The sequence below is a fragment of the Mus pahari genome, chromosome 9 (assembly GCF_900095145.1).
Source record: "Mus pahari chromosome 9, PAHARI_EIJ_v1.1, whole genome shotgun sequence".
Taxonomy (NCBI): Eukaryota; Metazoa; Chordata; class Mammalia; order Rodentia; family Muridae; genus Mus; species Mus pahari.
In genome coordinates, this window is record NC_034598.1 from 55,485,782 (window position 1) to 55,510,566 (window position 24,785).

General features: G+C 47.4%; 1 protein-coding gene across 2 annotated transcripts in view; it reads left to right on the forward strand.

The window, feature by feature from the left end:
• Tbc1d30 (TBC1 domain family member 30) overlaps positions 1–24,785 on the forward strand; it is an 86,540-nt gene that overhangs the window by 47,133 nt on the left and 14,622 nt on the right. For both annotated transcript variants that reach the window (XM_029542571.1, XM_021204836.1), the window contains 4 exons: positions 3,923–4,091; positions 6,213–6,381; positions 12,905–13,010; positions 24,098–24,210. In XM_029542571.1, coding sequence (XP_029398431.1) covers positions 3,923–4,091; positions 6,213–6,381; positions 12,905–13,010; positions 24,098–24,210 — 557 coding nt within the window. The remainder of the gene's footprint in view (positions 1–3,922; positions 4,092–6,212; positions 6,382–12,904; positions 13,011–24,097; positions 24,211–24,785) is intronic.

Genomic DNA, 24,785 nt, shown 5'->3' on the forward strand with positions numbered 1-24,785 from the left:
AGGGGGAAGGGGGGAGGGAGGGGGAGGAGGGGGGAAGGAGAGGGAGGAGGGAGAGGAGGAACAAGGGAAGGAGACAGAGACAGACAGAGGGAGAGGAGGAGACAGAGAGACACAGAGACAGAGCACTGATTGACTGGGCCTGGCCTAAGCTTTTGAAATCTTACAGCTCACCGCTAGTGACACACCTCCTTTAGCGAGGCCACATTTCCTAATTCTTCCTAAACAGCCCACCCAACTGGGAATGAAACCCTCAAATATATGAGCCTACGGGGGGTGGGGTGGGTGGGCGACATTTGTGTTCAAACCATCACAGGATATACACAAGCATGGGGGAGGGGTACCGTTGCCCCATGCTCAGGGCAGTGTGAGTCTCCGTCTCATGGCTGAACCTTCACACTGATGTTGACTGCAAGATTTGTGGCGTATGAGATCTAATCTTTGTGCCCAAGCCTCCACCTGCTTGACTGTGGGGAATATCTCGGTGATATGGAAAAATAAACACACGCTCCTCCTGGTTGTAGACGTATCATGGTAGACTTAATTATAAACCCAGCCTGAGTGCACTCACCATCTCTCTTTCTCTGTTTATGTATAGAAGGCAATGGCGGCGAAGCTACTTGCTCACCTAAAAGGCGGCAGGGATGAGAGAGAGGCACCAGTCCAGTGCATGGCTTTGGGATGCTTGAGATTAAGGAGCAATTTTAGCTGGGCATGGGAGGCAGAGACAGGAGGATGCCTGTGAGTTTGAAGCCTTTAGTGTTTTTCCTCAGATGTAATTTGCATGTCTAAAACAGGGAGAGTTCTGTTGCCAAGCTGGAGTCCTGTGGTTCTGTTTGGAGGCAGGATGGAGAGGCATAGGGGAAGGTGCCCATGAGGTCTCAAGTGGGCTCTGCGATGCCTGAGAAATTAACGCGTAAAAAGGAAGAACTGGAGTTTAGCGGTGATGGTACGAAGTGAGGCAGGAAGAGCAGGAGTTTTTGCTTTTTTGTTTAATGATTCTTCTTAAATCTTTTTTTTTTTTTTTTTAATGTGCTTTGCCTACAGGTGTGTGTCTGTGAGTGTGTCAGGGCCCCTGGAACTGGAGGTGTGGGCTGCCATGTGGGTGCTGGGAATTGAACCCAGCTCCTCTGGAAGAGTAGCCAGTGTCCTCAATCACTGAACCATCTCTCCAGCCAGAGGATCTAGAGTTTAAGGAAGGCCTTGGCCACATAATAAGTTCAAGGTCTGATCCTGCTTTAAAAGAAAACCAAAACCAATACTAAACAAAAGGGAGGAAGGAAGGAAGGAAAGAAGGAAGGAAGGAAAAGGAAAGGAAAGGAAAGGAAAGGAAAGGAAAGGAAAGGAAAGGAAAGGAAAGGAAAGGAAAGGAAAAGAAAGAAAGAGTTCAGAGCATGCTATGAGATGCCACGGTACACTGTGGTTGGTGCATAAGGATGTGTAGACCATGGCAGGGAGGAGAGGTTCACGAGGGGACCTGGCTGATACCCACGAGATTATTGCAGGTCTGTTTTTTTTTCCAGTAGCCATTTTAGCCTCTGCAAGCTAAAACAACAAATCCACAGAAATGAGCAAGCTGATTCCCTCTTCCTCGGCCCTTGCCACGCATTTCCTTTGTAGCTATTTTGTTTAGAAATATTGGTTAAGCCTGGGCGGTGGTGGCGCACACCTTTAATCCCAGCACTTGGGAGGCAGAGGCAGGCGGATTTCTGAGTTCAAGGCCAGCCTGGTCTACAGAGTGAGTTCCAGGACAGCCAGGGCTACACAGAGAAACCCTGTCTCGGAAAAAAAAAACAAAAANAAAAACAAAAAACAAACAACAACAACAACAAAAAAGAAATATTGGTTAAAAATCAGACATGCTCCTGTTTCTTCTTCCTCTTCCTCATCTTGATTTAAGACACTAGACATGATGCTTGGAATTAAGAGTGAGGGAGGGCTACCTGACGCTTGGAATTATGGGTAGAGTGAGGGCGGGCTGACTTGATGTTAGAATTTGAGATGACCGCAGACTGACAGTTTTATTGTATTATAGAATTACAAGCATAACAGGGCAGAGGGATAGTTAAGCAGGTAAAATGGTTCAGATCTCCAGAACTTACATAAAAGAGGGATGACTGAGGTGGCCTGCCTGTCATCCTGTCTGTTGGAGGCGGCATCCCTAAGCAAACAAGCTAGCTAGCCAGACTAGCTCTGGCTAGAGACCCTGCGAGAGACCCTGCCTCGGTATGTGACGGGCATCAGGTGTCAACCTTGGTCCTTTCTATGTACACACCGCTTCCATAGGACCCCATGCCAACTGCACACGTGCAGAAAAGAATTACAGCATGATGGAGAAACATTTCTAATGCAGTTTTAAAGAGGACACAATTTCTTAATAGAAATGTGTTAGTCTGGGCTGCAGCTCAATGGCAAGGTCGATTGCCTAGAGTACGGGGGTGGGGGAGGGCTAGTATGTGGTAGCCCAGCTCATTATGGGTGCATCTCCAGGCCTGCCTTGTGTGGGTGTTTTATGACCAGCTCTTGGGATTTTCATATCGCCTAGTATAGGGGTTTGGCCCCCAATGCCATAAATAAATGTATTTTCTCAGTACTGTATAATGTAGGTAAGAAGCATCATAATGTGCATATTATGACTTTTTAAAAAAAGGTTTATTTATTATATGTAAGTACCCTGTAGCTGTCTTCCGGCAGATGGTTGTGAGCCACCATGTGACTGCTGGGACTTGAACTCAGGACCTTTGGCAGAGCCCCCACATTATGACTTTTAAGTTTGTCTTTACTGTTCTATCACCTTTTCCTGACCCATGCCCACCAGAGCCTTCTGCACCCACACCTCTCCCAGGGACTGCGAGGACTCCCTTTTTCCCTGTGGCTGAGTTGCCGCTCACGTGATATGTTTACGTGGTGAATCCTGTTCCGATGAAACAAAGCTGTGGCCCCTTGGGCTTGCCAGTCCTGTATGGAAGGCTGCCAGGGGGGTTTCCAGCAGCCTGCCCTTACAGAACTAGGACCCGAGAAGGAGAAATTGCAAACCACAAGTGGGGAGAAAAGTGGGCCCTCGATGGGTCTAACTTCCTTTTTGAAAACGTTGTTTTGTGGGATCCTTTGAGGCAGGGACTTTCCCACTAGCTACAGAGCTAGCTGTGGTTTGGGTCTTTGTTTACCTGGTGCGCTGGAGAGCTAGACTTTCAGGGAGTAGGGGGCGGGGCATCACCCAGCATTCAAGCTGCCCACTAATGGCTATGCACAGAACTGACCCGTGCTCTGTTGGGGCATTTGAGTGGCTTTTGACATTTTAGAAAGGCAACGGAGCACAGCAGTCAGAAGAAAGTGGCAATTTGAGGAAGCCATGTGACAGAAGCGCCAATTTAAAAAGGCACCAAGTGTGCAAACAAAGCCTAGTTTATGTTCTCCAAAGCCCTCGTGGGCCACGCTGATAGCCCAAGTGGCCATGAGTACCAGCGCCTGCCTCAGCGTGGGCGTTTTATGACGGGCCAGCTCTCGGGATTTTCATATCCAGGTTGTAAAACCGCTGACATTAGGAGCGAGGATGGAGGGTCCTGCTGAAGGCGGGGGAACCTGTGCCTTCTCATCTCTCCGGGAAGCTGAGGGTTGCATAATCGCAATTACATATGGGGTGAACTCAGGTCTGGCAGCCCTTCTAGAAACCTCACAGCACAGCTGACTTTGGGTTACTTAGATAATTATGCCGCCTTCTCATTGCGGGGTGGGGTGGGGTGGGGGGCGGTGTAGGTGAGTCCTGAATTGGTTTCTGACGCATTAGGAGGAACTTTGGTCAGCTGCTTCTGTCTCTTTTTGCTGTGCTTTTTTATTTTGGGCATATTAAAATCCTGGTGGGTATGAAGCAGGCTTGCTATGTTTTTTTTTTTTTTTTAACTTTAATTTTATTTTTTATTTTTAGATTATGATTTACCTGATTGATAAGGTACTCCCTGAAAGCTACTTTGTCAATAATCTCCGGGCACTGTCTGTGGATATGGCTGTCTTCAGAGATCTCTTGAGACTGAAGCTCCCTGAGCTGTCTCAGCACCTCGACACTCTTCAGAGAACGGCGAACAAAGAGAGCGGAGGTAAGAAAGACAATAGTGTGGCTATTGCGTTTCCGAAAGTGTTTGGCCAGTCTGGTTCTGCTCTGGGTATGAGTTTACTTTCTGGATGGAAATAGGTTGCCAGGTATTTCTGTTTAAAGGGTGTGGTGCAATCACACTTTCCTTCCCAGAGAACAAACACAATGTTGAGAATATATAGGGTCATGTGCTGAAGCTATTGGCAAACATGGGTGGGTAGCTGGCTAAGAATCTAACTCTACATTGGCTCCAGATCAGCAACCATCAGGGTATGTTCAGCTCCTCACAGAGAGTAGTGAACATGGTCCAATCGGTTAAACTAAACTGGCACCAGACCAGAAGGGCTTTTTAAAAACTGAGCTAGGGTCATGCTTTGGCGTAGACTGTGACCCTGGTAGAAGCAATAGGTTATGGAAAAGAGACTCTGGGGCGTGGGTCACTGGCAGGGAGTGGACCTCCTCCTGAGTCTACCGTGGCTGCACGGTGCATTTCTACAGTTGTGTTCTCTCTGAGCACCAGAGACCCGTCAGATGTTTGCTGAGCTTCTGTTTGTGATGGCCGGTTGCTGTGGTACACCACATGCTCAGTCTAGCTGAGTGCTTATCCGCACGTGCCAGGGCCCTAGGTTCCAGGCCTTGCACCAGCAAAAGGAAAAAGCGAGGTGAAATGAAGTATAACAACGGGGCACACATTAAAGGGTGCTGTTTCTGAGATGAGATCCTACTATGTGTCCCATGCTGGCCTCAGACTTAGCGGTAATCCCCCTGCCTCAGCCTCTTGATGCCGAAATTACAAGTTTGTACTAACATGGCGGGGTGGTGGTGGTGGTATGTTAAAGGGTTCTGGAGATCTAGTTGTTATTAAAACACAGTGGAGGTTTTAGAGACAGCTGACTATCTCTAACAATCTTGTGTGATCCAGCTGCAGTATAATTCTGTCTTTATGGTAGTGGCAGACACGAGTTATTGGCATGTAGGTTTTCCATCAAGTCCCTTGGCTCCCGACCATAAGGAATAACCTTGAGCTCTAGTCTCTGAGCAAACATTTGTTCACAGGAGAGAAGAAAACAAGTTCAGGGAACATTTTTTTTTTCTTACCCTGAGATAGTTGTACTATTGACAGTCATTGGGAGATGAGGGTAAAAATCTAACAAGACATTTATAGTCACTCGGGATGGAGAGGAGGGCTGAGTTCTTAGTGAATCCAGAAATTCCAAAATGGGGCGGATCCGCCTTTAAAATCCTGTATCACTTTGTCCAAAACATTTTCCAGTTTAAAGTTGTTGAACATCTAGGTATTTTGGAATCTTTTCCTGCTAATTTTCTGTTTCATTTCATTGTGATCTTGGAATTATACAACTTAAGAGATAAATAATATATATTAATATATAATAATAAGATAAGCAATTTTAGCCCTAATAAACTGCATTTGAATTGAAGTGGGAACTGCAAGATTTTTGAAAGTCTGCTGGCAATTTTTTGTTTTGTTTGGGTTTCTTGTTTTTGTTTTCTTCTGGGCCTTGAACCTAAGGTCTTGTAGATACCAGTTGATCACCAGTCCCAGAGTTTTTATTTGAGCAGACACAATGGCTTCTTCTCACAACTGTTTTTTCTTTGTTTTTCTTTTTTGGTGAGGAAAACTTTCTCCTTCATTTAAAGCAGACTTCAATAAGTACAGCCAGATCTAGTGCAGGTTAAAAACTTGTGAAGTGTGGTAAAGAATTTATGACTCCGGGGCTGGAGAGATGGCTTAGCGGTTAAGAGCCACTGACTGCTCTTCCAAAGGTCCTGAGTTCAAATCCCAGCAACCACATGATGGCTCACAACCATCCGTAAACGAGATCTGACTCCCTCTTCTGGAGTGTCTGAAGACAGCTACAGTGTATTTACATACAATAAATAAATAAATCTTTAAAATAAAAGAATTTATGACTCCATTTCCTGGAGCTTTCTATTAAAAATGTTTCCTCTAGAAAGATGGGAGGGGGAAAGGAAGAAAAACCGCTAGGGAATAGAAAGGAGGTGGCCAGGAAGCAGCACTTTGTGAGGCTGATGGAGAAAGAAAGGGCGCTGTGCACCTTACACATCCCCGCTCTCAGGGGCTTCTGCTCTCTCTCTGTTTCAGGCGGATACGAGCCCCCGCTCACCAACGTCTTCACGATGCAGTGGTTCCTCACGCTCTTTGCCACGTGCCTCCCGAACCACACGGTTCTGAAGATCTGGGACTCCGTGTTCTTCGAAGGTTCAGAGATCATCCTGAGGGTGTCGCTGGCTATCTGGGCAAAACTGGGAGAGTGAGTGATTGTCTTTTCTGCCCTCTGCTGTTAGCTGCCTTTGGGCTCCTCAGAGCAAAATGTGGGAAAGCAAGCTGTGAGCTGAGGGGAACTGTGACCCCCACAAACCTCAGCAGGCTCCTTGCGGGCTCGGCACGGTGGTCTCTGTCTGTTCCCAGCCCCGTACATAGCCGGAGACTGAGATCGAGGGTTTCTCCTACCCATCGCCTTTCCCACAAAAGCTCTGCCTCTCCAGGGCTCCATGATGGCTCTCTTGGTCCCGTGGCCGGCTGCTGCACTCCCAAGTTTCTGCAGCTAGCTGTGGGTGCGCTCTCGCCAGCCTACGCTCCTCTGTGGTTACCTCTCTCCTGGAGCTCAGTCCTTGTCCAATTTTCAGTTCCAAAGCCTGGCAGAATTCTGCCCGGGCTAAATTCTTTCCCTCCAGCTCACCTGAGTCATTGTGAGTATAAAACACTGGACAATCTTAGTTTAGAATCTAAAGATGACACAACTGGTAGGCAAGGAATCTATCCTAAACTCACCAACTATTCTATGTTGGAAATCTTCCAGTGGCGGAGGTCTAACAGTTCTGGGTCTGCATCTTGTTTGCTCTCAGCTGCTGCCTCACCACACAAAAAATGTCCTTCTCTCCGGTCCTCTTTCCCTCTCTGACCCGGAAGGCCTGCCTCCTTTTCACCCAGTGATTGGCTTCTTTACTATCCAATCAGTTAATTAGGGGAAAATTCTGCTACACCAATCTGCAAACTTCTAGGTTCCTCTCCTGTGTATCAGGCCCCTTCCTCAGCAGCCTTTCAGTGCACTCCTGTGGAAGAGGAGAGGGGACTTAGCTAGAGAAGAATCTGCTACATCTGGAAAGAAATAGGCAAATTTGCTGGTGCATGTCACAGTTGGATTCTTTCCTTTTCTTTCTTCTTTCTTTGAGGTTGGGTTTTATCCAGTGTAGACTGGCTTCTCCTCACTGTGAAGTGGAGAATCACCTTAACCTCCTGATCCCCCAGCCTCTACCTCCCCAAAACTGGGATTAGAGGTGTGGCTCACCACACCTGGATCTTATTATTTATGGATCTTTATTATTTACTTTGTTCTGACGTTAGAGCTGTGATAAAATTAAATGAGATTTCCCTGCACAAAGTGTATCTCTATGCCTGTACAGACAGAGAAGGTGTACCTGTGCTGTACAGTCAGAGAAGGTGGTGTACCTGTGCCTGTACAGTCAGAGAAGGTGTACCTGTACCTGTATAGTCAGTATGAGAAGGTGTACCTGTGCCCGTACAGTCGGTAGGAGAAGGTGTACTTGTGCCTGTACAGTTGGTAGGAGAAGGTGTACCTGTGCCCGTACAGTCAGTAGGAGAAAGTATACCTGTGCCTGTACAGTCAGAGAAGGTGTGCCTGTGTCTGTAAGGTCAGTAGGAGAAGGTATACCTGTGTCTGTACAGTCAGTAGGAGAAGGTGTACCTGTGCCCGTACAGTCAGTAGGAGAAGGTGTACCTGTGCCTATACAGCCAGAGAAGGTATACCTGTGTCTGTAAGGTCAGTAGGAGAAGGTGTACCTGTGTCTGTTCAGTCTTATATTGGTAGTACAATATAAGATGCTTTCTTTTCATCATGAGTAATTACCAAGATGTTAAAATCTGGTTTTTCCAGAACATAAAACCAACCCAAATTTCATTTCCTGTCCCTGGTAGTATCGGGTGAGAAAAATGGCACGTCTCTGCTCATTTACAGTCAACGTAAGAAGCAGGGAAAATTCCAGTGAATGACTGTAGGTAGCCATGGCAACAGGTCAGAAAACTAACAAGCCACTGGCAGTGTTTGAAATGTTTCTAAAATTATACTCGTTTACCTATGTGTCTGCACAGGCATGGGTGCCGTGGCTTGTGTCTGTATGTGCATGGGCGCTGTGGCTTGTGTCTGCGTGTGCATGGGCGCCATGCTTGTGTCTGCGTGTGTATGGGCGCTGTGGCTTGTGTCTGCATGTACATGGGTGCCGTGGCTTGTGTCTGCGTGCACATGTGTACATGGACGCTGTGGCTTGTGTCTGTGTGTGCATGGGCGCCGTGGCTTGTGTCTGCGTGTGCATGGGCACCATGCTTGTGTCTGCATGTACATGGGCGCCATGGCTTGTGTCTGCGTGTGCATGGCACCATGCTTGTGTCTGTGTGTACATGGGTGCTGTGGCTTGTGTCTGCGTGTGTATGGGCGCTGTGGCTTATGTCTGCGTGTACATGGGTGCCGTGGCTTGTGTCTGCATGTGAATGGGCGCCATGGCTGGTGTCTGCATGTACATGGGTGCCGTGGCTTGTGTCTGCATGTGTATGGGCGCTGTGGCTTATGTCTGCGTGTACATGGGTGCCGTGGCTTGTGTCTGTGTGTGCATGGGCACCATGCTTGTGTCTGCGTGTGCATGGCACCATGCTTGTGTCTGCGTGTACATGGGTGTCATGGCTTGTGTCTGCGTGTGCATGGGCGCTGTGGCTTGTGTCTGCATGTGCATGGGTGCTGTGGCTTGTGTCTGCGTGTGCATGGGCACCATGCTTGTGTCTGCGTGTACATGGGCACCATGGCTTGTGTCTGCGTGTACATGGGTGCCGTGGCTTGTGTCTGCGTGTACATGGGTACCATGGCTTGTGTCTGCGTGTGCATGGGCGCTGTGGATTGTGTCTGCGTGTGCATGGGCGCTGTGGCTTGTGTATGTTGGGTAGAAGACAGTGTAGAGGAGCTGGTTTTCTTCTACCATCCGGCTTCTGAGGATGGAATTCAAGTTGTCAGGCTTGACTGCAAGCTCCTTTTCCCACTGAGCCATTTTGCCTGCTCTGTTTTCAAAGTTTTTAGCTAGCCTTTCTGTTTATAACTTGTTTATGGAATGTAGTTTTTAAATAGGAAAGATCTGGCAGCTATCAGTTTGTAGGTTTAAAAACTCATTAATGTATGTATTTGTAAACATCACACAGCTGTCGTCTCTTACTGTGTGATGGTTTCCAGACAGAGGAGCCAGTGAGTCCTCATCTGCAAGGCTTTAGGTGCCGTTTCCTTGCCTTTCCACCTTCTCCCAGGATGCCCTGCTCTCTGCACTCTCCACAGTGCAGGCTTTCTGAGCTTCCTGGCCCACAACTGCATAATTTGTATAGCATTTGAGGAGGTGTGTACGGGGTGAAGGGTCAGTGCTGGTCACATCCTCTTAGTCCTCAGTGATGAGGCAGGGACAGAAGGGGGTCCTACTGCTCCACTCTGTTCACTTCCTGTCACACCAGACGTTATTTCTAGGGGGCTATCGGGTGGCACTGGTGAAGTCATTGCTTTAGTAAGAGCTGGCACTCCTGGGGTGCTCTAAGTGGGCAGCATGTGTGCTCTGAATGCTGTGCATGTGTGCTCTGTGTGTGCGCTGTGCATGTGTGCTCTGTGTGTGTGCTGTGCATGTGTGCTCTGCATGTGTGCTCTTTGCATGTGTGCTCTGTGTTCACTGTGCATGTGTGCTGTGCATGTATGCTCTGAGTGTTCTGCATGAGTGTTCTACATGTGTGCCCTGAGTGTGTATGCTCATTATTGCTTTCTGTCATCCTACATGGGTTGTTCTTTACCATCTTCACCTTAAAATTTATTATGTTTGCATATGTGTGTGTCTGTACATGAGTGTGTGTACATGCATGTGTACACGTGTATGTGTGTATGTGGATACATGTATATCTGTGTGTATGTGTATGAATGTGTATGTATGTATGCATGCAGTATATGAGTGTGCATGTATGTGTATGAGTGTACAGGTATGGTATGAATGTGCACATATGTATGCATATTAGTGTGTGTATGTGTATGAGTATATGAGTCTGCATGCAAGTGTATGAGAGTGCATGTATGTGTTTGAGTGTGCGCATATGTGTGTGTATGAGTGTATATGTGTATGAGTATGTGTGTGTGCAGATGCTCAGGAATGTCAGAGAAGGTATAGCACCTCTTAGAATTGGAATTATGGCAGTTGTGAGCCACTTGAGATGGATCTTGGGGATGAAATTCAGAAAGTGCTTTTAACTGCTGAGCCGCCAGCTTCCTCTTACAGCTGTGAGAACTGAAGCACAGAGTTCACGGAGCTGCCTGAAATCACCCGTTTAGTAAGTGGGAAACGCTGCGCTGAACCAGGGCACCCTGGCTGTATAATTTGTGCTTTTCATTATGCAAACCCCCTGCTCAGCAATGGCTCCTGTTTATGAATTGTAAGTGTTTCAGGGGCCTTGCCCAGGATAATTATACAGCTATTCAGCTCGCAGCTCGTGGGGAGCAAGGGGAGGCCACCAGCACCCATCTCGTGTCGACAGCGCCTGTCATTATGTTAGGCAGTCTGAGTATATTACCTCATTCGGTTCTTTCAATAACCCCGCAGAGCAGAGCAGATTGTTCCTCCCTGTCTTTTCAAGTGAGAAAATTATCCGAGCAGGTTAATTAACTCGTTCACAGTCGCGCAGCTAATGTGAAGCAGGGCCGGGACTTGCTCCTGGAGCCTTGGACTCCGGTGCCTGTAAAGCTTCCCACAGATGTAACGCTGGGAAGACATCCACCGAGGCGTAGGTAGCCTTGGGTCTGTGAATAACCGAACAGCACTTGTGTCTTGTATTGTCTGTGGGGCCCCTGTAGTTAGTTTGTTTGTTTCCTTCCTTCCTTCCTTCCTTCCTTCCTTCCTTCCTTCCTTCCTTCCTTCCTTCCTTCCTTCCATTGTAGATTCTCAACCAGCTCACTGTAACAGCATCCTTTTGTCTGTCTCTCTCTCTATTTTTTTTTCCCCCTGAGACAGGGTTTCTCTGTTTAGCCCTGGCTGTCCTGGAACTCACTTTGTAGACCAGGCTGGCCTCGAACTCAGAAATCCGCCTGCCTCTGCCTCCCGAGTGCTGGGATTAAAGGCGTGTGCCACCACACCCGGCTCTTTTTGTCTGTCTCTTATGACTTCCATATTGGCACACTCCCTCGCCACCTCACACTCTTCCCAAGTGTGCCCCAACATGCCAAGCCACCTCTAAACCAACCTTGCCAAGGCCAGGGCTGTTCCACCACTCCCTCTAAAATCCTCTGGGTCACTGGTGCCCTGAAGAGGCTCAGAAGGCCAATAGGGCCTTTGTGATCTGCAGTCCTCAGCTCTTGGCCTTGACTCTCAATGGCTGGCTTCCTCTGGCTATGTAGTGACTTCCCTTCCATGAACATCAGTTGGTCTCAGGCAGTTGCAAGAGGTTCCCCAGACAACAGGCCTGCTGTCTTCTACATCAGGTCTTTGCAATGCTTCTTCCAGAGCATTAAAAAAAAATATATATATATATATATATATATATAGTACTCCCTGCATATATGCCTACATGCCAGAGAGGGCGCCAGATCCCACCTATTACAGATGGCTGTGGTTTTCGGGCATTGACCTCTAAACCTTGGAGCTATCTCTCCAGCCCTGCATAGAACATGTTTTAAAAAGTGTATCTTAAGCATTTTCCCTCTCTTTTACCCCACGTTGAGAGTAGCCATTTCTCATGGTGTCCACCTGCCCTGCTGTGTTTTGTAATGTGATTTTCTCACCCTATTTCACTTTCTTGCTTACACAGTGGTGGTGGACACTTGAATCTTCCCATTACATTTGTGTTTTGAATGTCTGTGTCGAAACTGCTCAACAGTAGTGCCGATCAGAACAAGCCTGATGGTTGGTAGGCAAACAGGATTGTCTAACCCTGCAAAAACCTTTGTGACGGATCAGTCGGAAACACCCAGATCCCATTTTATTTTCTCCCTCTTCCTCCTCTTTAGAAGGCAGATTCAAGTCTCAGCTGTGTCATAGGTTCCCAGGTGACAGCTACCTTCCTGAGGAATCCGAGAAGCCTGTGGAAGGAGTCTGGAGACAGGATGTAAAGTTCCCATAGTCTACTTAGCTTGACTGTGGTTTGGATTCAGTCTGTTCATGGTATCCCAGCAGATTCAATCTGATTAATTATTTCTACAGGGGGTAATTGCTTTCAGTTCCCAATTTTGTGGTTCTGATTTCTGCTCACTGGTGTGTGTTTTGATGTACAGAGCGTGCCTCACGGGGAGAATAAACAAACCCTTTGGGGTTTTGAGGCTCTGTGAGCCATGCAGAGGAGATGGGAACTCATTCTATAATGACTACCTCAAAATCATGTCTGCTGTTGGTTTGGTTTTGTCTTCTCTCTCTCTCTTTTAAATTAGCAATTCCTGTGTTTCCCTGGTTGGTCTTGAACTTTTACACTCTAATGACCCCCCCTGAGTCAGCCTTCCTAGTCGTTAGTATGACAGGGATGCATGGCCACAGTTACCTTGCCTTTGGTCATTTTGGTCTTTGCTCCACAGTGGACTGTACTGTGAGAGTGACCCAGGACTTTACTGATGATAAGAGGCGATCCTTGGAGCCATTATGCAGGAGGACTGTACTGTGAGAGTGACCCAGGACTTTACTAATGATAAGAGGCGGTCCTTGGAGCTATTATGCAGTATGAATGCTCCCACTGAGGCCCTTTTCTGCTCTTTTCTTCTCATCTAGGCAGATAGAATGTTGTGAGACAGCAGATGAATTCTACGGCACCATGGGGCGCCTCACCCAGGAGATGCTGGAGCATGATCTGCTGCAGAGCCATGAACTCATGCAGGTGAGTGGCAGCCAGGTCAGCCTGGGGTGGGAAGCCCAGGACCCAGGAATGACAGTTGCTGTTGTTCTGAGACCTGACCTTGGGGAAGTATATCAGCCAGTCCTCCCGACTTAGCTTTTCCACTGACCAAGAACCTATTTGTAATTTTGTAACCTCCAGTGACCAAACTGGGTTTACCTGAAAGAGAGGCTGAAAATGAAAAAGAGGGGGTGGTGGCAGTGGTGGTGGCAAGAGAAGAATGAAGCCAAGATAAGGTTCTGATCAAGGCTCCAAGTTTAATTTTCAGCACTGTGTTTATATAGGGAAAGCCCACAGAACCTGTCTTAGTAAGGGGTTCTATTCCTGCACAAACATCATGACCAAGAAGCAAGTTGGGGAGGAAAGGGTTTATTCAGCTTACATTTCCATACTGCTGTTGATCATCAAAGGAGGTCAGGACTGGAACTCAAGCAGGTCAGAAAGCAGGAGCTGATGCAGAGGCCATGGAGGGATATTCTTTACTGGCTTGCTTCCACTGGCTTGCTCAGTCTGCTCTCTTATAGAACCCAAGATTACCAGCCCAGAGATGGCACTACCCACAAGGGGACCTCCCCCCTTGATCACTAATTGAGAAAATGCCCCACAGCTGGATCTCATGGAAGCATTTCCTCAACTGAAGCTCCTTTCTCTGTGATAACTCCAGCTGTGTCAAGTTGACACAAAACTAGCCAGCACAGAACCCATCCTTTGTTTTGCAAAGCAAGGTCAGTGCCGGATCTAATCTTCTAAGTTCCTGTAGGAACTTCCACATGCAACCCAGGCAGATGACCCCACCAAGGCACATGCATAATGAATAAGAACCTTTGTCACAAAAGAATGGAAGAAATGAATGGGATTTATTGCCTAAAATATGGTTAGGTATAAGGTGAAAAAAAAAACCTGGAAAAAAAAGTCATCACTGCTTATTGTGAATTCAATTCTGAGATTTAAAGATGTCTTTATTTGTTGTTTGGTGTGTGTGTGTGTGTGTGTGTGTGTGTGTGGACCCGTGCATACCATGCCATCATTGTGGAGGTTAGAGACAACCCGCAAGAGTTGCTTCTCTCCTTCCACAGAGAGTTGCAAGCTTGTCAGACTCTTGCGGCAAGCCCCTTACCCGCTGAGCCATGTTGCTGGTCCTACTTCTGAGACTTGTGAAGGGTGACTTATAGATGAAGTGCTTATGAGGGGAAAGGAATTACTAGGTTTGGAATGCAGACTGACCTGCATCTTGGCTTATGTTCATCTGACAGTATCATATATGAATTACAAGTGTCAAGTGAGAGGCAGGAGGAGTTTGGTTATCTTTCTGGAATGTTTTGTCATTAGTTTCGGGGACACCATTTTGTCCTCCTCATCCCCCTCCAGTCCTTTGGGTCCCTTCTAATCCTTCCATCTCCCCCTTTTGTCTTCGATCAACCGTGGACTGTATCCAAAGCTGTTCCTGGGACTTGCTTGCTTGCTTTCTTTTCCTGCTATTTCTCCCCTCTTTCTCTTGGTCTCAGCTTTCTGTTGGGTGCCTTGCCTAGGGCCATTTTGGGGACTGGGACTCAGTCAATGGACTGTAAGACTCAGGCACCAATGGAGAAATGAGCATCGCCCCTCTAATCATGCCTGACACCCCAGATTCTGTCAGGATTACTGGGAACACGGGTAGTCAAGTCTCACCCCTCTTTCCTTCCTGTCTCAGAAGAGGAAATGTTTGGTCTGTCAGCTGGTTTCTGATTCTAGCCATCCCTACGCATCCTGGTCATTGCTCTTCCCTCTTCGGTGTCTTTTATTGAGATTGTTCTATAGTCCCGTTCCATGCCTGAAATTTCCCATGCATGAAATCCCTTAAATCCTACAAAACTGCTAAAATCACATGCTCAAAGCAGGATTTGGAGAGAGAAGCCCTTCTTTCTCACCTATGAAACTCCAAGGCTCTTCACAGCCTACAGAACTCATCACCAGACCCTCATTCTGCTCTTTTGACTCTCCCCATTTCAGGACGAGTGCCTGTCCATTCCTTTTGTACCCAGTCTTCGTCACATTGGGTCAAATTGTTTTCCCCACTTGAGCCCTATCAGAAAACAAACCATAGACTCTCAATAAATGTTTGCTTCATGAATTAATAAACTGTCCTGTGTCAGGAGTGACAGAGCAACCTCTGTGTAACTTCTGGGGGCTGCACAGGTGCAAAAGCATCTGTCGCCAAACTCCAGAAGATGGTGGCAGTTTAGATAGGAGGATAGTGATGTACCATGGTGTCTGCTACTTTTGTTATTGTTGTTGTTGTTGAGACAGACCTGTAGCTCAGGCTGGCCGTGAAATCCTTCTATAGCCTTGAGCACTGGAATGGCAGGCGTGGGAAACTATACTGGGGGTCACTAACTGATATCAACAAAATGCCCTGCTCTCAGTTCTAGCCTGTGTACAGACAATGTTTACTGAGTGTCCCTAACAGTTAGGTACAGTGCTTAGATCTTGGAGACAGTGTGGGATGAGGAAGTTGCAGCTCTGCTCTGAGAAAGGTGTGTAGGGCTGAAGAGAAGAGAATTCATCCCCAGGGGAAAAGGGAGAAGGGAGAGGGCAGATGAAGTTAGAAGATGTCCTCACATTAATGTCCGGAACCTTTAAAGATGTCTAGCTCTTGAAGGGGGATGCAACCCTGTAGGTGGAACAGCAATATGAACTAACCAGTACCCCTGAGCTCCTGTCTCTAGCTGCATATGTAGCAGAAGATGGCCTAATCAGCCATCATTGGGAAGAGAGGCCCCTTGGTCTTGCAAACTTTATATGACCCAGCACAGGGGAAGGCCAGGGCCAAGTAGTGGGAGTGGGTGGGTGGGGGAGCAGGGACGGGGGGAGGTACAGGGAACTTTAGGGATAGGATTTGAAATGTAAATAAAGAAAAGAAAAAAAAAAGATGTCTAGCTCTGTGTCTGTGTGTGGGAGCTGCATGTGCATGTTACGGTATATCTATGTGTGTGCTCTTTTTTTTTTTTTCCCCAACAAGCTAGGGTCATCTGGGAAAAGGGACTGCAACTGAGAAAATGCCTCCATCAGATTGGCCCCTTAAGCAAGTCTGTGGGGGCATTTCCTTGATTAAGGATTGATGTTGGAGGGCCCAGCTCACTGTGGGTGGTGCCATCCCTGAGTGGGTGACTCTGGGTCGTCTGTATAAAAGTGTCAGCAAATCAGTGGACAGCTCCTCCATGCTCTGGGTTTCTGTTTGAATTGCTGTCCCGGCTTTCCTCAGCCAAGGACTGTGACCTTGAGGGGAAACCATCCCCTTTCCCCCCTAAGTTGGGTTTGGCTATGATGCTTGTCACAGCAACAGGGAAGCAGACAAAGGGACGTGTGGGTTACAGGCAGCAGTGCAGAGATGGTGGACAGGCAGCTGATCTCTGTCGCAGTTGCTTTTCCCATCGCTATGACAGACACCGCAAAAAGAAACATAAGAGAAAGCTTCCTTTGGGCCATAGTTTAGAGGGCTCGGGCAGGCAGGGCAGAGTCCAGGGTGGGAGTTCCTCACATCTGGAAAGACCACAGAACAGTGACTAGGGTGTCTGGCCTCAATGTTTTTGTTCAGTTTAGGATTCCAAGCCCGGAATGGTGATGTTTATATTTAGGATAGACTTTACTTTCTTAGATAAATACTCTCTGGAAACATCCTCACGGACATGTCCAGAGATGTGTTTCCTAAGTGATTCTAAATCCAGCCGAATTGACATTAGAAAACGAACAAGTCTACCCCGTTGCTAGGTTGAAAACCAAATGTTATTACTTTGTATCTTAGCAGTAGCAGAGGGAGCAGCAGGAGCAGAGGGTAGAGCTGATGCACCACAGGTGAGGGGTGGGATCTTCAGGGACTGGGATATGGAAGACTCCAGCCAGTGCACGGAGCCTGGGCTTGGTCTTTTGGTCGGGGGTTATGCTTCCTGCAGGTGTAGCATCTTTTTGGCTCTCTGCTAAGGGAGAAGCAGGAGCTGTGGATCTGAAAGGCTTTCAAGGGCAGGAGGAAATGGCCTGAGTTGTGTTTTCTGTTTGGAAAGCTGTGAAACATAAGTTTGGAAAGTTCGACTGACACCAGGACGACCTGTGGGGAGGCCGTGGAGGGTGGGAAGAGGAACAGGACATTGACGTCACACACAAAGTGAAACCTACTAGATGAGGTTGTGGGAGTGAGGGAGAAAAATGGGGAGACAAGAGCAATCCTGATTTTCTGGCTTACAAGAAAGCAGTGTTAATGAGGGAGTAAGGTGGGCTTGTTTCCACACAGCATCCTTGGAGGTATGCTGAGGGCTTCTCTGTCCCCGATCTGTGGTCCTCCCCATCCCCGATCTGTGGTCCTCCGCACTGCTTTCCAGCTGGATCTCTCTCTTACATCACAGCTCTGTGCTTGCCCAAGCCTCTGTAGGCTGTGTTCCTGCTGACGCTCGTCAGGACAATTCTACTCGTCCACCTGTGTCCTCCGCCTCTTCTCTGTTACCTCAGCCCTCAGTGATGGAGCCTCTTCTGGAGGTGCACCTCTGGTACTGAAGATGTTTAGCAATTGACTTCGTATTAACTGCAGATTATCTGGCATTGTTTGCAATTTTGTGAAGTAGGTGAACCTTCTAAGGAAGACATAGGTCCTTTAATGAAAGGGGTCTTGTGTTGTGTTCTCTATAGTGAGCAGTGGCGTGCTAAGCATGGCGCTGGTGGCTTAGGGAGACAGAGTCACAGAACATGGGGTCAGAAGGTGAGTGTGGGAGAAGCATCTTAGAATGTGTTCAGTGCGGATGTTGGCCAGCGGGTACTTCTGACGTAGGTGGGCCTCCGACCACTTAGAAAAACACTGGCTTGAAAGAAGAAGTAAGATCACAACTAAGGTAATTCTCTTACATCTAGAGAGGAGACTAGGGGTCAGGCTGTGAGCGGCTTGTCAGCTGCTTGCTTGTTTAGTAGCTGACCCAGGACTGAGACCTGTGTCCCTGACTTCTGGCTTAATTAATGCTTTTCCTGACAATCCTACAGCTTATTCTAAAGATGTCTCTCTAACAGTGAAATCCTTAGAAGAGTAAGCCACGTATCAGTTCACGGAGAGTTTTAATGTGGCCAGAAGGAGGGGAAGCTGTGCCGGAGCGTGAGTTTCTAATTTGGCACCAAGAGAGAGGTGGCTTTTTAATTCTGCCTTCTGAGAACTTAGAGAGAGGAACCGTAGGCTCTGGATGTTCTGCAGGGCCCACGAGCAGCACTCCTCCTGTCGTGTGAGGGAAGACGAGCAAGGCCTAATTTTATGCGTTATGTCCATGTTTCTCATAAAACACGTCATTAATGGAAAAGGAAACATAATTCCTTTTCAGCAGGGCCTAAATATAAATGTCTATTTCAATGCACACACACCAGTACCTCAGAGAGGAGAGACTTGTTGGTTTTCCTTGGCGTGAAGGAATGTTAGTGAGAGAAATGGCAAATGCCACTCCAAGCCACTTTCTGTTCTTTATTCACTCTCAAAGCACTCAGTGGCTGGGGACTGGCTTCAGTGGACCACGGACTTATTATCGGCAAATGTGAAATGGCTCCGTGTGAATATGCGAGCTGGCTGAATACAAGGTCTTTATTACTGAGCTGAAGAGGATGCAAGGATTCTCCCGTTTGGAATTTCCCCAGGCCTTTCTAAACACTACACAAACAAAGAGACTGGGCCACACCTCTCCTCCCTGCAGAGACCACATACTCCCCGCTAATTCTGCAATGGTCACTTGTATACATTTTAAAATTTTATTATGTATGTATTTATTTGTGTGCCTCTCTGTCTTTCTGTCTGTCTCTGTATGTGTCTCTCTATGTGTGTGCGTGTGTGCGTGTGTGCGTGTGTGTGGGTATGTGGGGTGTGCATGTCTGTGTATTAGCTTATATACACATTGCACATTGCATATGTGGAGGTCAGAGGAAATTTGCCAGAGTCAGTTCTCTCCTTCTGCCACCTTGGCCCTGGGGATTGAACTCAGGTCTTCAAGCTTAGTGGTGAGCACTTTTTACCGGCGGAGCCATCTTTCCAGCTCTTCTGATTTTCCTTAATTGATAGTATTAGATGGGCAACTGAAGTGTGCAAGTGAGATAAGGTATCTGGATCGATCGCAGTAGATTCCGGACAGTATCTGTGATAAATTCCTTAAGGACCATGGAGGGGGAATTATTACAAGGGTCATAGGTGTTTTGAACACCTTACCTTGTTTGGGAATGGTGAATTAATCTGGAGGCAGCTGTTGCATACCATGGAGCAGGCTCTGCCCATTAACCACAATGCTTATCCCCCCTTTCCCCAGCGACAGGTTGGAAATGTCAAGGATATTGATGCTTGTTCAATAGAAGGACAATGTTTGATCAATTAGTTCAGTCACAAAATGAAGCCGTTTGCCCTTCACGGCACTGTATGCCCATGACCGGAAGCGTTTAGGCAGCGCCTTTGAGGCCATCTGTTGGTGACACCCCAGAGGGCTGCCTGTGGAATGAGGAGGGGCATGGAGCTAAATTATGTTTCAATTCCATTCTAAGATTCTATTACTGTACTGCATGAGAACTCAGAGAGGTTTAGTGAACGGCCTCACTCGGAATCTGTGGTAATCTATAACTTGGATGCATGAGTTCCACATATCCAGCGCTCTGGGTAAAGAACCAGGCGTGCTTATGATCATGGGACAAATGTGCCTTCAGACATGTGAGACCTTCACACACGAGTGTGTCCATGTGAAGAAGGGCTGTGGGTGAGCTTGTTTCAGGATGCAGATGGCTGCTTTGAGGTGCTAACCATAAATAAACATCAGAGGAAGGAGAGAGCCAGGGAGCCGCAAGCCCAGCAGAGTCCCCGTTCTGTCCCCCGTTCTGTCCCCTGTTCTGTCCCCGTTCTGCTCCCCGTTCTGTTCCCCGTTCTGTCCCCCATTCTGCTCCCCGTTCTGCTCCCCGTTCTGTCCCCCGTTCTGCTCCCCGTTCTGTTCCCCGTTCTGTCCCCCGTTCTGTTCGGTCGGACGCTTTCACCTTAGTGGTTGTGATCATACATGATTGGAGCACAGCCATCTGCCCCAGGCAGGATGGGGTCAGGTTGGGAGCATGAGGTAGCAACTGCTCACCCAAAGCTGGGTCAGGGGACACCGCAGTCCCCGGTTATGAAACTGGCTAAAGTAAAACACGGGTAACTCCTCAGCCGATGTCCAAGTTTTTAGTCTTTAGGGAAACATTCAGATTAATCTTTAAAGCAATCTTTTAATTTTGAAATTGTTCATGCCACTAATCACATTTTTAGGGGGAAAATATTTTTTTAAAAAAACCTTTTTATTGGTTCTTTTTGAATTTCACATCATGTTTCCCAATCCCTTTCATCTCCCCCTTGGACCTGCCCCCTATCTTTGCAACCTCCCCCTTGAAGGAAAAAAATCTCATTGAGAAAGCTGTTGTGTGTCAAAGTATGTCTCACAACACACCTTTTGCCCGCACATCTTTGTTTGCAAATCAGCTTCTGCAACCCCATGAACACGGGACCCTCACTGGGACCCTCACTGGGACCCTCACTGGGACCCCTCTTGGATAGCCTGTTATTGCTCTGTGCCATGGAGAGCGGGTAGTTTTGAATCTCTAGGACCGGCCCCTTCACAAGTTCCAGCAATTTGTCGGTGGGGTAGATGTTGGGGCGACCAACTCAGAGCCTTGGATCTGGGCCTGAGAGGTGTCTGAGCTGGTCAGCCCGTCAGCTCTCCCACACCCACACCACCAGGGTGATCTTTCCAACGCTGTCCCAGCTAGCTCATTCAGAGCTGAAGGCAATAAGGGCAGAGCCAGCTCTTCTACTCTCATGACTTTGGGGCCAGCTCATCTGTGCCCATACCAGAGGAGACGCTGGGTCAGCGGGTGAGGGGACAGAGCTAGTTCTCCCCGGGGTCAGCTCTCTGGCAGGGGTGTGGTAGGTAGGGGTAGGGGTGGGGAGAGCATCTCTCCTTCATTCATTCCACTGCATGGCAGACAAGTTTGGGGGCCAACTTTCTCACTCTTGTCCCCACCATCAGAGTCAGCTCTACTGTGCCATTCAGGCAAAACTCAGGGCCTGCTCTCCCAACTGCTGCAGTAGGTGATGGGCAGGGCCAGCCCTCCCACTCTTCTGACCTAGGGTCCAGCTATCCTGCCTGCTGCAGGTGTGTGTGTGTGTGTGTGTGTGTGTGTGTGTGTGTGTGTGTGTGTGTGAAATAAAGGACAGGGCTGGGTGATGGTTGGCTTAGTCCTGGGGTGACATGTGTGTATGGTGTCAGATACAGTTGACTCCATTCCCCCTGACTGACATCTGAGAGGAGGTACTTCCTTGGGTCCAAAGTCAGGGTGCCAAGAATATGTTTCTATACTTCTCAAAAGATCATGTGGAGCAAAGAAGATTCTGCGCTGGGAATGAGCCCACTGGCTATCTTTGTAAGATCAAACACGAGAATCCACTATTCATATAATTATACAAAGCACTTCAGGCAGGTAGTATGTTAAACATGGTGTCACAAAATCTATATTAACCCTGTCCTATCCAGGTTAGGAGTGGTGGCGCATGCCTTTAATCCCGGCACTTGGGAGGCAGAGGCAGCAGGTGGATTTTTGAGTTCGCGGCCAGCCTGGTCTACAAAGTGAGTTTCAGGACCGCCAGGGCTACACAGAGAAACCCTGTCTCACAAAACCAAAACCAAACCAAACCAAACAAAAGAATCCAAGCACTGACACTCACGTGCACACCCCGTGCACACCTCCCTGGTTTTAACTACTCACCTCCTGCTAGAGGGAATTGTCACCCTGGGTTTCACACCCCACATTTTCCAGACTAAGCACGGAAGCCCAGAATGGCTGGGGACTGATATCCCACATGCCATGCTAATGAGAACCACAAGAAAAAGCCTTCTGTTTCTTCTTCTTCGGGTGTGGGGAGAGTTGTGTAGTGTTGCTAAATTTATACTGCGTCTCAGCCTTGTGGCTCATCGCGGATGTAGTGTATGGGAGGTGCTCCCTTAAAAACAATGTGTAGGCTGTGCAGCCTTGCACAATAAGCATAAAGCATCGAAGAGAAGGGATGGTAGCCTACGGTTACTTGTGTGAGATCTTGAACTGGTATATAAAGGTATATAAAGCATATAGGTGGATGGCAGGAAGTTCAGGGACAGTGGGAGGGACAGATGCATCAAAACTGAGGTGAACTGTCACAGTAGTGTCACAGAAATTGCCAGTTGAACCAGTCACACTCCGTTCAGAGCTCTCACTTTCCTACCCAAGGAGCGCCTCAGCCCTAGAGGTCTGACCGAGATGGAAAAAACACTTAAAAATTGTTTCCTAGACCATCAGTATATATAGTTTTTAAAGATTTATTTATGTTTACTTTATAAGCATGGGTGTTTTGCCCACTTGAATGTATGTTCACTGTTCACATGCCTGGGATCCACTGAGGCCAAAAGGTGGTGTTGGAGCCCCTGGAACTGGAGTTACAGGCTGCTGCGAGCTACCGTGTGGGTGCTGGGGACTGAGCCTCGGCCCTCTAGGAGCAGCAAGTGCTCTCAACTGCTGAGTCAATTTTTTCCAGCCCCTTCATCAGGATATTTGATTGGCTTCTATCAAGAAATGATAGCATTACTGATGTACATTTGCTGGTGAGGGAAACTGGATGGTTGAATGGGTGAGTGTGGGGCAATTAAGTTTTAAGAATACGAGAACCAACCCTATCCTTTTCTTCATGCTGATGCAGAGTTTCCAAGGTCTGGTGTAAATCCAAATGCCCCTCCCCCCCTCCTCCCTCCCTTTTGGAGATAAGGATTCTCTGTCTAGCCTTGGCTATCCTATAACTGTAACTAGCTCTGTAGACTAGACTGGTCTGGAACACAGAGATATGCCTACCTCTGCCTCCTGAGTGCTGGGGTTAAAGCATGCAGGACCGAACCTCGCTCCCTTGTTTTTAATTTATAGGAATTTTTTTTGCTAGCCTTTGCTTCACTGACTTGTCATTGTCTCTTCTTTTCACTTCAAAAATAGCAGCTGTCAGTTCTCGCTTAGAGCTCCTCCATGGGCTTTCGGAACGGTGGTCCCCTTGGAGAAAGCTCGCAGTCAACCACAGGGCATCCATGAAACTTAATTTGATTCAGAAAGCTGATATCAGTACCCATGAAAGTTATCAAAACACTAACTTATTTAAACTAGCCAGACCTTGGAGGGACATGTGTGAGTTCTTCGGTGCCGACGATGCAGGAGTGAACACTCTCAGATGGCAAGAGGATTCGAGATGCCTGAATTCCCCTGCCCGTGCCCCTTATTTGGAATTCTCAGCTTTGTGGGGTCACTCGTGTGTGTATCAGAACAGGTTGGCTGTCCCTTATCTGAAGTGCCTGGACTAGACATGACTCGGGTTTGGGGGTGTTTGCATGTATACAATGAGAAATCTTGGGTATGGAGCACAAATCTAAACATAGAATTTATTTATAAATCATATGATGTTCCCACTTGTCTCTGAAATTAGTATTATACATACTTTGAGTATATCCATATTTTGTCTATAACCCATTACATGGGCTAGATGTGGAATTCTTTTGTTCCTTTTTTAGAGATGATGTTGGTACTCTAAATGTTTCAGATTTCAGAGTTCTTTGCACCAAGGCTTAGAGATGACACCCAATCTGCAATATCCCTGGGTTTTAGTTCATCTAGATAGGATTCCATGTAGCCTAGCCTGGCCATAAACGCACTGCTTAGCCAAGGATGATCTTGAACTTCTGACCTTCTTGTCTCCCTCCTGGATGCTGGGATCTTGTTCCACCACACCATGTTTATGTGGTGCGGGGGTCTGAACTCAGGACCTACTAGGCAAGCTACATCCCCATCCCTGCCTCACACTTTGGCCTGTCTCCAGGGTAGATGATGTTGTCACTCCCAGTTGCCCTGTAAGGAGCAATATCTTTCTCTCCGGCCTCAACCTGCTGGAACTTTAACTCCTTCAATTTGGGACCAATGAGTGTCATTAGGTCACTGTCTGAGACTACCAATGAGAGTCATTAGGTCACCATCTGAGACTTGGCGGTTTTGCTTTTGTTTTCCAGACGGTTTATTCGATGGCCCCGTTCCCGTTCCCGCAGTTGGCAGAGTTGAGGGAAAAGTACACCTACAACATCACACCATTTCCAGCCACAATGAAGCCCACTTCAGTTTCTGGGTAAGTTTTTTTTTTTTTTTTACATGATGGAAGACTTAATATCTTTTTTTATTATTACTTTCATTTTTTTTTTTTTTTTTACAGTCCAGTCATTGCTCCCCTCCTGGTCTGTCCTCCCACAGTTCCTTATCCCATTCCTCCTCACCCCTGTCTCCAAGAGAATCCCCCCTCCCCGTAAGGCCTCCCCACTCCCTGGGGCCTCAAGTCTCTTGGAGGTTAGGTGTGGGAAGACTTAATATTTTAATATTTGCTTTTGTAAGTTAATATCTATTAAACCCTCAAATATATGCAAATTAACTTGGTACTTAAAAATCTGAATGACTCTTTCCCAAAGGTTTATAGACTTAGATTTAAGAGAGTTTTTCAAAGGGTGCTTTCCAAACAAATTGGGACATGAAACTGAAGGAAAATGTAACAAACTTGCAACTCATTTAAAGATGGAAAATACTTAAGATCTCAGTAATTTAAACAGTGTGAAACTGGTTACCAATTAGTGAGTGAGCTGGTTTGGAATACTCTGTATATAAGGTCAGGAGGTCTCCCTCTCCCTCTCCCTCTCCCTCTCCCTCTCCCTC